Raw genomic sequence first — 15793 nt, 5'->3', positions numbered from 1 at the left:
GACTGTCAAAAAAAAAACAATAGAATCCATTGATAGACACTTCATTATATGTGTATTTTCTGCAAAAGTGGCACATTGTTCAATGAGCACGGTCCAAATGAAATCATTTAATGCACTGAATGTCCGTTAGCACTAGGATGTCCAAACACGGCCGATGTACACATGGTCCCCTTTCGCTGTGGTCACACTCATGAAGCAACAATGTGCATTAGATTCAGATTTACATTATGGTCCTTTAAGCCTCATCTTAAAAGATGTTTCTCGGTGTCTCAATTGAAGCGATCAGAATGCATTTGATAGCTCTCTAGAGGTCTCTTATCATTTTATTACGTGTGGCGTACACTGCATGCAAACTTCAAGTGCAATATCATTTTTCACCTTCATGGAGCGCTGGACTTATTCCAGCCTCAGGGTCTCCTAAGAACAAATGTACTTAAGTTGACAGGAGAATAGTTAGCGAACGCCCACACAAGGGAACTGCACTTTTTTTTTTTAAATGTTGCCTATAATTCAAATGTTTTATGTAAGACAGGCACACATATATTTTTTCTTTTTTTTAATACATTCTAAATAGAAAAAAAATGTGAGTAAAAGTCTGCTTACAATGTAGCCTATAAGACTCACTCTATTCTGCCTATAAAGCGCTTACAATAACATCCAAACACCTCCATCAAGATTTTATATACATGCTGTAAGTATATACTGTATATGTAAAGTATTAACAGGCACATTCATGATAACATGTAATATTTATGTATTTTGCTCAATTAAAGCATAAAGCGGCGCATTAATTACACAAATGCATCACAACGTTCGCTTTTTCTTTGACAACATCGATAATTACTACTCACGACAGACTTCATGAGACCCAACAAACAAAAAACATTGCTTACTGTACAATGTCTGCTGTCAGGGGGATGATGGCTGATGGTATATTGATATGCTCCAGTTTAGTTGATGAATGACTCATAATCCTCGCAAAGAAAAAGGGGTTGGAACCAAGCGTCTTTTCGTGTCTTTCTCGAATTCCCAGGCTCAAATTGGGTGCCAATTTATTAGCATTGTGATGAATCATGTTGTAATTGTATGCATATTTAAAATAAACTCAAACCATAACCATAATCATAACCATTGTCCTACTTCTCTCTGATTTAAACAAAATGACGACCTGTTTTTTTGGGTGGGTGTTTATTGTTTTATATTTTCTTTACCATTCCATATAAGTAAGTTAACATAAAGAAAACATTCCAATTAATTATTTTAAGTTGGCACACACATTTAGTTTATGCTGAAAATGTGTCTTTATAGCATTTGTTGTGATGCATGTCCGTCTCTAAGTTTGCAGCTTTATGTTTTTCACGGCCAGTGGCAATTTTTCTCGTCTGTCACTGTAACACCATATTAATTTTGATATACTAAGTCATGTAATTAGATTTTTTTTTTTAAACACAGGATTTTCTCGTGATACTAATTTCATGGAATTGTGATATTCACTCATCAAAAGCATATTAATTTTGATGTACAAAGTTGCATTGTGAACTTCCCTTTGTGGCAGATGGGTGGCATTTGAAAATCCTGGATTCAGTGGTGAGCTCTACATCCTGGAGAGAGGCCTGTACACAATTCCGGAGGACTGGGGTGCCCAGACCTTTAAAATAGCATCGATCCAACCAGTCTTCAATGTGAGATCATCTCCTCTAGGAACAAGAAGTCCTTTTAGTTTGGAATCTTAATTTTAATTCCTCTCCTTGTCTTTTTTTAAAGGACTCATTGATGAACTCCAAGTTCAAGGTATGCAGAAGATGAATTTCTCATAACCTACAGCATATGGCAAAAAGTTCCAGATATAATGAAGTAGACCTCACTTGTTGCAGTGACAGTATACAGTAACAGCGTTGATCCTTCTTGGAAGACTTTCTGCAATATTTTGGAAACTCTGAGAGTTTTTCTCTATTCATTCAAAAGAGCATTTGTGAGGTCAGATGTCTCTTACAAAGACTCACAATGTTCAAGATTTAATTCCATAGTCGCCTTGTGCAATTGGCACAAGGGTCATGCTGGAACAGAAAAGGGCCTCCCCCCAAACTGTTCCCACAGAATTGAAAGCAGATAAATAGAATATTTGTGAAGTGAAAGATTTATGATTCAGGAGAATCAAGTGCTTGAGCACAGCTCCTGTTTTTGAATGGAATTTGTCTTAACGATATTAAGGATTCTTTTTTTTTTCTATAGTTATTTGTTGGATTTAGTACCTGATATGAAGATTATCTTTATTTACTGTCTCAAAACGTTTTCGTTTTTAAGGTGTATGTGAGATCATATGGCACTTGGTTGCATATTTTTCTGTTACTCCTGCCTTATGTGTGTGCTGTATTGCTGTCCAGGTGAAGCTGTTTACTGAGCCCAACTTCCAGGGTAAACTGGTGGTCCTGGAAGACAGTGTAACTGCTCTTGGTGAGGACTTTGTGACCAGGTCCTGTAAGGTCTTGGCTGGCAGGTACCGTAGCCACATCTAATCAGTATTAAACACAGCTGTAAAATCATGACTGTTTTAATCAACAGTGAATCTGATCACACATGAGAATAGAAATAGCATAATGTCAACATTATCCCAGTGTGGCATGATACACAATGTTAATACACTTCCTGTGTATGCCTGACAGATATGTACTGTATGTGTGTGTGTGTGTGTGTGTGTGTGTGTGTGTGTGTGTGTGTGTATGTATATATATATATATATATATATATATATATATATATATATATATATATACACACACACACATACAGTATGTATATAAATACATACATATACATATACTACCTCTTAAAGCTCATCGAGAGAATGCTAAGAGTGTGCGAAAAAGTAATCAGAGCAAAGGGTGGCTATTTTGAAGAAACCAGAATATAAAACATGTTTGCAGTTATTTCACCTTTTTTGTTAGGTACATGACTCCATGCCAAAGGATTACCAATGTGGAGAAGTGTTATTGAAAATAAAGTACAGTGCATCAAAAAGTTGTTCTGCCAACAATTGGTCAACTCAATTGTAGCGGCGAAGATACAATAGCACCAATATTAGCTGCTGTTGTTGTTAGTGGAGTTCACTCTTAACCCGCAAGCAGAAGTCCCGTTAAGTGCATGCTATATGTTTACCGATCACCACAACACTACACTGTAATACATACTGTATAAGCTATTAATCGGACTTAAAGGTGCCATATGTAATAATGTGGCTAGAAATGGTACTGCAATCACAGTCAAAATTCTGTAGTCCCCTCCCCCTCTCCCTGACTGAGGTTGCCAGATGTGCAGCCAAATCCAGCTCGATCGACTGGGCTACTCCAAGGAACTTCAAACTTCCACTGCCTCTTACTGGGGGTTGAGGTGCTGGGACCAGAATAGCTGAATAGACAAGCGTTTTGTCAATAACAAATTTTACACAGCAATTACCGTATTTTCTGCACCATAAGGCGCCCTGGGTTATAAGCCGCGCCTTCAATGAACGGCATATTTCAAAACTTTGTCCACCTATAAGCCGCCCCGTGTTGTAAGCCGCATCTAACTGCGCTAAAGGAATGTCAAAAAAACAGTCAGATAGGTCAGTCAAACTTTAATAATATATTAAAAACCAGCGTTCTAACAACTCTGTTCACTCCCAAAATGTACACAAATGTGCAATCACAAACATACGTATATCAACATGGACAGAGCTGCGTGAAAAAAGCCACCCGGCCTCTTCGAGTAAACTTAAACTTACCTTAACCACTCGCTCATCTTTTCTTCATCCATCCCTTCGAGTTAGCTTTTATGATGACGCCGGCTGGAAAGGTCTCTTTTGGCAAGGTCTTCCTTTTGAATATCACCATGGGTGGAAGTTTCTGGCCATTAGCATGGCAAGCTAGAACCACAGTGAAGGATGACTTCTCATTCCCTGTGGTGCGAATATTCACCGTACGTGCTCCCGTTGTATCCACAGTGCGGTTCACAGGAATATCAGTTGCTGTGAAATAGTAATCCGTGTGCGGATGGAGAGATTGCGTCTTTTCATGAACCGGATACCTGCCGCTTAGTAGGAGCCATTTTGTGGTCTTTACAGATGTAAACACACAAAGGAAATGAAACGTACGGTGATATCCGCGCGCTTTTTCTTCTTCTACGCGGGCGGGTGGTTGCTTGCGTAGAAGAAGAAGCGCTTCCTGTTCTACCGGGAAAAAAGATGGCGGCTGTTTACCGAAGTTGCGAGACCGAAACTTTATGAAAATGAATCTTAATATTTATCCATATATAAAGCGCACCGGGTTATAAGGCGCACTGTCAGCTTTTGAGAAAATTTGTGGTTTTTAGGTGCGCCTTATAGTGCGGAAAATACGGTAGGCTATTTTCATGTCATGCCTGCGTACAATATAACAACAAATGGCAATCATATGGTTATTTTCAGTACTACCAGAAAACAAAGACTAAAACAAAATACAAACCAGCGCTAGCAATGGTTATACTGGTGAAAATAAGTAGAGCATGCTTAGCAGCCTAATGTACACCCAAACTAAAGAGGAGACGTTTCACCAAGGTATGCCTATAGGCTACACAAATGAATAATTATTTTATCATGTGATTTGGCTGTCTCCATTTGTTTCACATTGCCATGTTGACAACCGTGCTAATGTTGGAACCCATTTCGTCAGCGTATCAGCATATTGAGAACAAAATAGGCACTGACACTGAAACATAGGTTATATTTGTCGAAAATATATTTCGCCCTGTCAGTTCGAATACACATCGACATACAAGCTAACGGGCATATATTTCCCCCATTAGCCTATATGTCGATGTGTCATTGACCGGGCTAGCATGCTAAACATTACACTAGGAGCAAAGCACCATCACACTAAGTTTTCGTTGCACGAACATACTAGCTTTGTTAGACAAGATCTGTATTGGACAATATAGTTTACATACGAAAATGTCCATTTCCATTTATTACAAGTAATAAGAAAACGTAAATGCCTGACTTACCTATCAAGGAGGAAATTAGCAAGTTTGGCGTCAGATGAAAAAAATCTACTCCGCCTTCAATCGTCTCCATCTTTCAAAGGCATCCCTGATACAAATCCTCGTTTTGTTCCTGGCTTTGTCATGAATAAATTTAAAATTGTAATGACGCCTTTTAGATTTACTAAGGTCTGACATGTTTAGTAACTTTACCAGTGGCAGTAGCTAGACGAAGAGGGCGGTGCGTAACTGGCAACCTGAATGTGACACACTCACAGACTTTGTAATTGGTCAAATGGTGGAGGGCGGGTCATCAAAATGAAAACAATAACAAGATTTTGGGGCTATAAATCTAATTTTTAAATGAGCATATCCTGGCTGAACTACTGTTATCAGTTATAGAGGTATTCGAAAAGAAAATGATTTATTAATGCCTTTTGACATACCATTTAATGATGACTTGACTATTGATTATTATGTATGGCTCCTTTAATTTAACACAAAATGTTGGCCAAAAATACGTAAAACATGCATCAATAAAAGTAACTGACGTGTTAAAGGCCTACTGATATGCGATTTTCTTATTTAAACGGGGATAGCAGGTCCATTCTGTGTCATACTTGATCATTTCGCGATATTGGCATATTTTTGCTGAAAGGATTTAGTAGAGAACATCGACGATAAAGTTCGCAACTTTTGGTTGCTGATAAAAAAGCCTTGCCTGTACCGGAAGTAGCAGACGAGTAGCGTGACGTCACAGGTTGTGGAGCTCCTCACATCCGCACATTGTTTACAATCATGGCCACCAGCAGCGAGAGCGATTCGGACCGAGAAAGCGACGATTTCCCCATTAATTTGAGCGAGGATGAAAGATTCGTGGATGAGGAAAGTGAGAGTGAAGGACTAGAGGGCAGTGGGAGCGATTCAGTTAGGGAAGATGCTGTGAGAGGCGGGTGGGACCTGATATTCAGCTGGGAATGACTAAAACAGTAAATAAACACTAGACATATATATACTCTATTAGCCACAACACAACCAGGCTTATATTTAATATGCCACAAATTAATACTGCATAACAAACACCTCCCCCCTCCCGTCCATATAACCCGCCAATACAACTCAAACACCTGCACAACACACTCAATCCCACAGCCCAAAGTACCGTTCACCTCCCCAAAGTTCATACAGCACATATATTTCCCCAAAGTCCCCAAAGTTACGTACGTGAGACTTTTTGAGACTTTTATTAGTAGGTTGCACAGTGAAGTACATATTCCGTACAATTGACCACTAAATGGTAACACCCGAATAAGTTTTTCAACTTGTTTAAGTCGGGGTCCACTTAAATTGATTCATGATACAGATATATACTATCATATATACTATCATCATAATACAGTCATCACACAAGATAATCATCAGGGTGTATACATTGAATTATTTACGTGACATGCACATAGCGGCACGCACGTACGGGCAAGCTATCAAATGTTTGGAAGCGTACTCACGGTACCGTGTCTGCGTATCCAACTCAAAGTCCTCCTGGTAAGAGTCTCTGTTGTCCCAGTTCTCCACAGGCCAATGGTAAAGATTGACTGTCATCTTTCGGGAATGTAAACAATGAAACACCGGCCGTGTTTGTGTTGCTGAAGTCGGCTGCAATACACCGCTTCCCTCCTACAGCTTTCTTCTTTGCTGTCTCCATTGTTCATTGAACAAATTGCAAAAGATTCACCAACACAGATGTCCAGAATACTGTGGAATTTTGCGATGAAACAGACGACTTAATAGCTGGCCACCATGCTGTCTCAAAATGTCCTCCACAATCCGCGACGTCACGCGCTGACGTCATCATACCGAGACGTTTTCAGCAGGATATGTCGCGCAAAATTTAATATTGCACTTTAGTAAACTAACCCGGCCGTATTGGCATGTGTTGCAATGTTAAGATTTCATCATTGATGTATAAACTATCAGACTGCGTGGTCGGTAGTAGTGGGTTTCAGTAGGCCTTTAAAGTGCTCATTTGTTTTTTTTGTTATTGTATTTGTTTATTTATTATTTGAATTATTATTATTATATTTTTGTTTGTTTTTTCTGTGTTTTGTTGAGTATTTATGGATTTGCCAAACTGTTCAATATAACTCATATCTTAATCACTAAATAATTTATTTAGGTGTAGCCGTAATATTGTATATTCCTTCTTGTAATTTGGTTTAGCGATTTCAAAACAAACCAAACTATGACCATTGTAATAATGTGAGTGTATGTTCATGTTTCAGCTGGATCGCGTATGAAGGCGGTAACTTCACAGACAACATGTACTTGCTTGAGGAGGGAGAATACCCCGACACTGAGTTCATGGGCTTCCCGTCCTCAGATGTGAGGGTGCGCTCCATGCAGACCACTGGGCACGTGAGTACTGTTTGTGTCTTTGCTGAGATTGTGTCAATGTTTGTGTAAATTAGGAAGCTCTCTGCTCTTTTGTGTAGGAGTTGTCTCTGCCCTCAATTCTGCTATTCAGCAAAGTGGGCTGCCGAGGTCGGAGGTTGGTGCTGACTAAAGGGGCTGTGAACATGCACCAGGCAGCCTTGGGAGCTCACATACGCTCCCTGGTGGTGGAAGGAGGAAAGTATGTACATTGTCTACTTACGTAACTACATCACATACAGTATATACACATTTTTTTACAATTGTTTGATTTCATCTGATCATGTCGACAGTTTATAATACAAGAACCTGAATTACTTTGCTGGTAATGATTTCCTCATACGATTTTTGTGGCCGTCAATACATGACAGTGACAGGACTTCCTAACCTTTTCGACTGCTAAGGTTAGGAAGTGTTTATGTATATGTATGTATATATATATATGTGTGTGTGTGTGTGTGTGTATATATGTATGTTTGTATATTTGTATATGTATACATATATGAAATTATATATTAGGGCTTTCAAGTGATGCATTTTTTTCATCAGATTAATTACACTCTTGACTTGTAATTGATCGTGGTTAACCACAGGTTATTACTCGTTTGCATGAATAACATTTGCGTCAGAAAAGTTCCCAATATTTGAACGCAAATGCAATTTTGTTGTCAGAATGTAATCCAGGAACGTTTTAAACGTTGTACTTAACTGCAAGTCATTAATTTGCTCAAAACCTGATGACAGTCAGTATAGTAAGAACAAAGTGCACATTTTCAAAGTATTTGCCAAGGTACAAACAGTAAACGTATACAAACAACTTTACGTAGTGCACTATCTACATCTGCATTTACGCTTCCTTTCACCAGTTGTTTAAACAAACAAGCATATTTACCTTTTCAGATGAGAGGGTTGATCTCTTTTTTTATTCAATGCTATCAGCGGTGACGATATGAATGCAGGGTTAAACCCCCTAATTACATAAAAATATAATTGGACATTTGGCAGCAATTACAATTATGTATATTAATTAGAGATGTCCGATAATATCGGACTGCCGATATTATCGTCCGATAAATGCTTTAAAATGTGATATCGGAAATTATCGGTATCGGTTTCAAAAAGTAAAATGTATGACTTTTTAAAACGCCGCTGTACGGAGTGGTACACGGACGTAGGGAGAAGTACAGAGCGCCAATAAACCTTAAAGGCACTGCCTTTGCACTTTGCATGCCGGCCCAATCACATAATATCTACGGCTTTTCACACACACAAGTGAATGCCTCTCATACTTGGTCAACAGCCATATAGGTCACACTGAGGGTGGCCGTATAAACAACTTTAACACTGTTACAAATATGCGCCACACTGTGAACCCACGCCAAACAAGAATGACAAACATCCGCACCGTAACACAACATAAACACAACTGAACAAATACCCAGAACCCCTTGCAGCACTAACTCTTCCGGGACGCTAGAATATACACCCCCCGCTACCCCCTACCGCTCCCCCCAACCCTGCCCACCTCAACCTCCTCATGCTCTCTCAGAGAGAGCATGTTCCAAATTCCAAGCTGCTGTTTTGAGGCATGTTAAAAAAATAAATAATGCACTTTGTGACTTCAATAATAAATATGGCAGTGCCATGTTGGCATTTTTTTCCATTACTTGAGTTGATTTATTTTGGAAAACCTTGTTACATTGTTTAATGCATCCAGCAGGGCATCACAACAAAATTAGGCATAATAATGTGTTAATTCCATGACCGTATAGATCGGTATCGGTTGATTTCGGAATCGGTAATTAAGAGTTGGACAATATCGGATATCGGCAAAAAAGCCATTATTGGACATCTCTAATATTAATTCAGTTTATTTCTGTGAATGTTTAAACCAAAAATCAGCCTTGTCATTGGATCACATAAAATGAACTGTAAAGCCGCACTCGTGCTAACACATAAAATGGAAGTGTACTACTGATGTAAACGAATGAATAGTAACACACATGACCTATGATGACTTATAACTTAAGTGTCATATATACACCTCATAACTAAGTCAAGATCTTAAAGCAGTAAAGAAGAGTGTGCTAAAGGATGTTTAATGTTCTTCGTCTTCCCAAGGTTCTGACAGGGCCCCATGAAATTCCTTAAAATGGTGCTAGCTGGGTTAAGCATGGACACATCTAATTTAAAGTAGTAATAGTGCCAAATATGTCAAGAAGTCACTAAACATGAAGATTTCTTTCACTTGCTGTTTCCTTTTCTTTACATTGTCTGGTATATAAATCAGGTGTATTCCTACCAGGTGGCTTTTGTATGAGGGCAGCAACTACCGCGGCCGACAGGTCGTGCTCCAGTCGGGACAAGTGGTGGACTGGTGCATGTTCAGTGGCTGGAAAGGAGTTGGGTCTCTACGCCCACTGTTGCCGGTACTGTATGAAAGGTGGATCAAAACAATGTGAAAAGGTTGTCATGCTGTGTTGCTGGTATCTCCCACAGAAACAGATTTGTATCCGCCTGCGGAACAAGGAGACAGGTTGTGTGATGTCATTGACGGGGGCGCTGGAAGATATCCAGCTGATGAGGGTGCATGCTGTGGAGGACACAGGAGGGGTGGAACAGCTCTGGCTCTACCGTGACGGACAACTTACTTGCAAGGTGTACATTACTAGTGTATCATACACATTACAATACTACTTTACTGAACCACTAGCTTGGCTCGAGACCTTAACTCATCATTTCTTCATATAGATCAAGTGCGTCTAACTCATTTTCAATGAGAGCCAAATAAACAATTTGTAGGGCCATGTAAAACGATGGCCACCTAAAAGTATACATACAGTCGTGGTCAAAAGTTTACATACACTTGTAAAGAACATAATGTCATGGCTGTCTTGAGTTTCCAATCATTTTTACAACTCTCATTTGTTTGTGATTAAGTGATTAGAGCACATACCTGTTGGTCACAAAAAACATTCATGAAATTTGGTTCTTTTATGAATTTATTATGGGTCTACTGAAAATGTGACCAAATCTGCTGGGTCAAAAGTATTCATACAGCAAAGTTAGTATTTGGTTACATGTCCCTTGGCAAGTTTCACTGCAATAAGGCGCTTTTGGTAGCAGCTGTTTTGCTGCCAATGGAACTGGTGCTTTACAGAGAGTAAATGGGACAATGAAAAAGGAGGATTACCTCCAAATTCTTCAGGGCAACCTAAAATCATCAGCCCGGAGGTTGGGTCTTGGGCGCAGTTGGGTGATCCAACAGGACAATGACCCCAAACACACGTCAAAAGTCAAGTAAAGTTAAGTACCAATGATTGTCACACACACAAAAGTGGTAAAGGAATGGCTAAATCAGGCTGTAATTAAGGTTTTACAATGGCCTTCCCAAAGTCCTGACTTAAACCCTATTGAGAACATGTGGACAATGCTGAAGAAACAAGTCCATGTCAGAAAAACAACACATTTAGCTGAACTGCACCAATTTTGTCAAGAGGAGTGGTCAAAAATTCAAGCAGAAGCTTGTGGATGGCTACCAAAAGTGCCTTATTGCAGTGAAACTTGCCAAGGGACATGTAACCAAATATTAACATTGCTGTATGTATACTTTTGACCCAGCAGATTTGGTCACATTTTCAGTAGACCCATAATAAATTCATAAAAGAACCAAACTTCATGAATGTTTTTTGTGACCAACAAGTATGTGCTCCAATCACTCTATCACAAAAAATAAGAGTCGTAGAAATGATTGGAAACTCCAGAAAGCCATGACATTATGTTCTTTACAATTGTATGTAAACTTCTGACCACGACTGTATATGTGTAGCACTTACTTACGCTATTCAAAGACGAGGTGTGTTCATACTTTTAACTTAAGTAAAAATGTCATTGTAGGGAACTTTCACGCTATAAAGCCAAATGTTAATGGGGGTGGTATACAGGTTTTTGTACTGGTCCAGATAGATTCATTGTGAAATGAATAGTTGTCATTTAAAGCACTGTAAAGCAACTAAAACCACCACCATTGGACATTTTAAATTCATTTTCAGGAACTTCAGGTTCGACACACGCACTCTGAATAGTTTCATTAGCTTCTTCACTATTTCTTTTTAGTCGATTGTGTTTGCAGGAAATACCATTTGAGTTATTCTTAGTCTTTCCCTTTTAAGCCGGATGCCTTTTGTGTTGATGGAACAGATTGCTGTGTAGCTTATAAAAGCTGTTAAACCCACTAAACAGATGTCGGATTTTCTGTTGAGAATATTTTTTGTAATTAAGTACAGAAATCTGTTGAGGTGTCAGATCAAGGGTGATGGGTCAAATGCAGAGAATGATTTTGCCACACCTAGTGTGTGTGTGTGACAATCATTGGTACTTTAACTTTAACTTTAACCGTCAATAACTCACTTCCTGTTTGCTTCCAGTTGGCTGAGGACTGTTGCCTGGAGACGGCGGGTAATGTGGTGATGGCAGGAAGTCGACTGTGCGTGTCTCCTGAGAGAGGCAAAGACAACCAGTTGTGGAACATCACCTCAGATGGTCTAATTTGCTGCCACTTTCATCCTGACCTGGTCTTGGAGGTCAAAGGTCAGACTTATTTCTCTCTCTGTCTCTCTCCATTTACCATATTGATGCATTCCATTTAAAATATACAAATATTTAAAAAAAAACACTTCAGATCAGGGGTGTCAAACTAATTTTAGCTCAGGGGCCACATGGAGGAAAATCTATTTTCAAGTGGGCCGGACTGGTAAAATCGATCCATCCATCCATCCATCCATTTTCTACCGCTTGTCCCTTTTGGGGTCGCGGGGGGGTACTGGAGCCTATCTCAGCTGCACTGGTAAAATCATGGCATGATAATTTAAAAAACAACTTTAGATTGTTTTCTTTGTCTAAAAATAGACAAAGTACATTCTGAAAATTTACAAATCATAATTGTTTTTTTTTTTTTACACTTACATGTTGCCGTTATTAGTACTTTCTGAATGAATGATGTGATAATGGTTATCAGTCACATAGGTGGAATTGAGTCTGGTAGAGATTTAAAATGCTCCCGTTGGTGTTAATTTTTAATCTATCAGAAGATGAAATGAATAATATCAAAATCAAATTACAGGATGTTATTAATGTAATTGACTCATTTTCCTCAAGTGATGTACTAACGTGGTTTATTCTGTACATATGTAGCGTCATCTACAACAAAACATGTGAATTTGGACTCATTTCATGAATCCCACATGAAGTTAGAAGGGTTACATATTATTTCAGCATATTTATGTGCGCCCTGAAAATGTGTCCCCATGCAGTCATAAGTACAACACCAAATGTACCGATTATTAAAGTAATTTTTTCGGTGGGGTAGAAATGTCTCAGGTTACATTACCAGAAACATCTTTGACATTCAAGTAAAACCCATGTTTTGTACACTATCACTAATAAGTACCTGTGTCCAAACAAGGAAGTGTTGCCTCTATTCTCCTATCCCAGGGGTCGGCAACCTGCGGCTCTTTGATCACTCTGACGCAGCTCAGCAGCTTACTTGCCGACCCCCCCAATTTTCCAGGAGACTTCCAGATTTCAGTGACTCTCGCAGAAAACTCCCGGGATTAATATTCTCCGATTTTCAACCTTACAGTTATAATAAGGGCGTGCCATGATGGTACAGCATTTGGCGCCCTCTACAATCTGTAATAACAGCGTGCCAGCCCAATCCCTTGTTATGCAGTATGCATCTTCTGCTTGCACACGTTCGTGACAGCAAGGCATACTTGGTCAACAGCCACACAGGTTACACTGACGGTGACCATATAAAACAACTTTAACACTCTTACTAATAATGCGCCACACTTTGAACCAAAACCAAACAAGAATGACAAACACATTTTGGGAGAACATCTGCACCTTAACACAACATAAACACAACAGAACAAATGCCCAGAATCCCATGCAGCCCTGACTCTTCCGGGCTACATTATACACTCCTGCTACCACCAAACCCCGCCCCCACCCCAACCCTGCTCCCTCACACATCAAACCCCCCCCAACCCCCACCCCCCTCCGTGCGTCGGTTGAGGTGGGCGGGGTTTGGTAGCGGGGTGTATAATGTAGCCCGGAAGAGTTAGGGCTGCATGGGATTCTGGGTATTTGTCCTGTTGTGTTTATGTTGTGTTACGGTGCAGATGTTCTCCCGAAATGTGTTTGTCATTCTTGTTTGGTGTGGGTTCACAGTGTGGCGCATTATTAGTAAGAGTGTTAAAGTTTTTTTTTTTATACCGCCACCGTCAGTGTAACCTGTGTGGTTGTTGACCAAGTATGCCTTGCTGTCACCTACGTGAACAAGCGGAAGCCCCATACAACGTGTGGCTGATCAGGCACGCTGGTTGTAGTGGGTGCTATATGCTGTACCATCACGGCACGCATGACGCTGACAAGCGCCATTCATATAAAACCCGCGTGCCGCACCAGCATTCAAATTCCATATTAAGGTGGGGCAGCGTGTCTGAGATCCCTGGTTTATACATAGCACAAAGCAAAAAAAAAACTTCTTATGCATTGTTAATTCATTTTAAATTTCAAAAATTTTTTGTGGCGCCCATTGTTATTTTTAATTTATGAAACTGGTCAAAATGACTGGTAAAGGTTGCCGACCCCTGTCCTATCCTAACAGGACACATAGCTCCGCCCCCTCTGAAGTTGTGTGCGCTCTTGCTGGCAGTGTACACAAAGAATTGCTACTGCGACATCCAGTGGACACATTTACAACAGCAGTTTCTTTCATTCAAAAAGTTCAGCTCATTTTTATACTTAGCAAACTCATCTCGTGGGCCTGATAAAACCTGTTGGTGGGCCTGATCTGGCCCACGGGCCGTATGTTTGACACTGCTTCTTCCTACTCCTTTTCGAACACGTTGAATAGAGAAACTGAAAATTGTAATATATCATGTTGTATGCATGCATGTTCGAAATAAACTGAAACTCAACTCAACTTCTGCTGTAGATGTTAATCCAGCAGCACCTGCAGTAAGCAAAAGATGGCGCCATAGCACAAACAACGACACACACAGTGTCTTTGCATGTTTTTTTATGAAAACTATTTGCATTGTGGCGGTCAGCAAAGATCCATAAACCGTTTTAGAAGCCACACGGTTCAAAGGGTAGGAAAAAAGTAGTACAGAATTTACAGTATTTAAAAGACTTGCATGAACTTAATAAACTCAACTAAGTTTTGAACGCTTTCTCTCTCATCTCAGTACAAATGATATGTGTCTACTTGTCTATTGTATCAAAATCAATGATGTCATATTGACTTATTCAAGGCTGCAACTACCCAGCCTCAAATATTCCGCTCTGCAACTTATATTTTTCAGAAATGTTGCATACTTTGCATTTAATCATTGTGTAGCTTTTCTTTGCATCATTTTGAAGCACACCTTATTTATTTTTTTGTTTTCATTGAGTTCTAACGTCACGTTGTGTGTCACAGGAGGTCTTCAGTACGACAAGAACCAGGTGATCCTCAACACGTTCGATGAGGGAAAACCAAACCAAAGATGGACACTGGAGATCTTGTGATATGAGCGGCCGTTCTGTGGCCAGCTCCACTAGTGGACTGTTGGTCTGCGTGAGGCAGCTCCACCGCGGGACTTACTTTCACTCAGACCGAGTGGTACTTTGCACAATCATTCTGCACTCTTGTAGCATTTGGACCCTCCATAAGGAGGTTCACCATGTTCTGGTTTTAGATTTAACATGAATTTAACACTTCTATTTAATTTCATTGATATTGTTGTCGTTTAGTCTTTTTTTTTTTTTTTTTTTTAAGCTACGCACGTCTCTTTTACATGTTGATTGTCAGCCCTGATTCAATGCTGCATACCTCTTGTCTACTTTTGGTACTTTTCTAACCCAAGGTGTCTGTTTCCTCATGTTGATGGAAGTCCAACACTCCAAAGATGTTTTGTTTTTGACACTACTAATAATATTTCATGTGTTGTAAAGTTTCAAATGCTTAAAGTTGTAGTTTTCAAATGACGTTTTCACCTGCTGTTGTAAATATGTACGGTAAACATAAACGGGTTGAAGAACTCTTAACATTTAATTGTATCATTTTAGGCATGTGAAATGCTCGGTGTATGTTCAATTCCCAGTTGGCGCCCCAACAACACCCAGCCATGGCAGGTGTGTGGTTAAATGGTTGCATCCAGTGTGAAAACTAAGCTAAATAAATGATGCAATTGACTCACTGTGAGGACCTCTAATGGGAAAATCTGGAAAACAATGTTTTAGCAATATAAGCTTAAGCCGTGGCACAAAGTAATAACTGACTTTTTTATTGTTGGCCACAATTAAATACAATTAAGATCAG

The 15793-nt window shown here is 39.6% G+C and overlaps 1 protein-coding gene across 1 annotated transcript in view; it reads left to right on the top strand.

The window, feature by feature from the left end:
• Positions 1 to 15666, top strand: part of crybg1a (crystallin beta-gamma domain containing 1a) — an 84892-nt gene extending 69226 nt beyond the window's left edge. Inside the window, exons 15-23 of the mRNA XM_061968508.1 lie at positions 1556 to 1682; positions 1765 to 1791; positions 2385 to 2497; positions 7275 to 7407; positions 7485 to 7624; positions 9728 to 9851; positions 9922 to 10080; positions 11850 to 12012; positions 14912 to 15666. Coding sequence (XP_061824492.1) covers positions 1556 to 1682; positions 1765 to 1791; positions 2385 to 2497; positions 7275 to 7407; positions 7485 to 7624; positions 9728 to 9851; positions 9922 to 10080; positions 11850 to 12012; positions 14912 to 15000 — 1075 coding nt within the window. The 3' untranslated portion in view covers positions 15001 to 15666. The remainder of the gene's footprint in view (positions 1 to 1555; positions 1683 to 1764; positions 1792 to 2384; positions 2498 to 7274; positions 7408 to 7484; positions 7625 to 9727; positions 9852 to 9921; positions 10081 to 11849; positions 12013 to 14911) is intronic.
• The last annotated feature ends 127 nt before the right edge of the window (positions 15667 to 15793 follow it).

Source organism: Nerophis lumbriciformis, linkage group LG08, assembly GCF_033978685.3.
Source record: "Nerophis lumbriciformis linkage group LG08, RoL_Nlum_v2.1, whole genome shotgun sequence".
Taxonomy (NCBI): domain Eukaryota; kingdom Metazoa; phylum Chordata; class Actinopteri; order Syngnathiformes; family Syngnathidae; genus Nerophis; species Nerophis lumbriciformis.
Note: the sequence above shows the minus strand (reverse complement) of the source record. Positions and strands in the feature narration are given on the sequence as shown.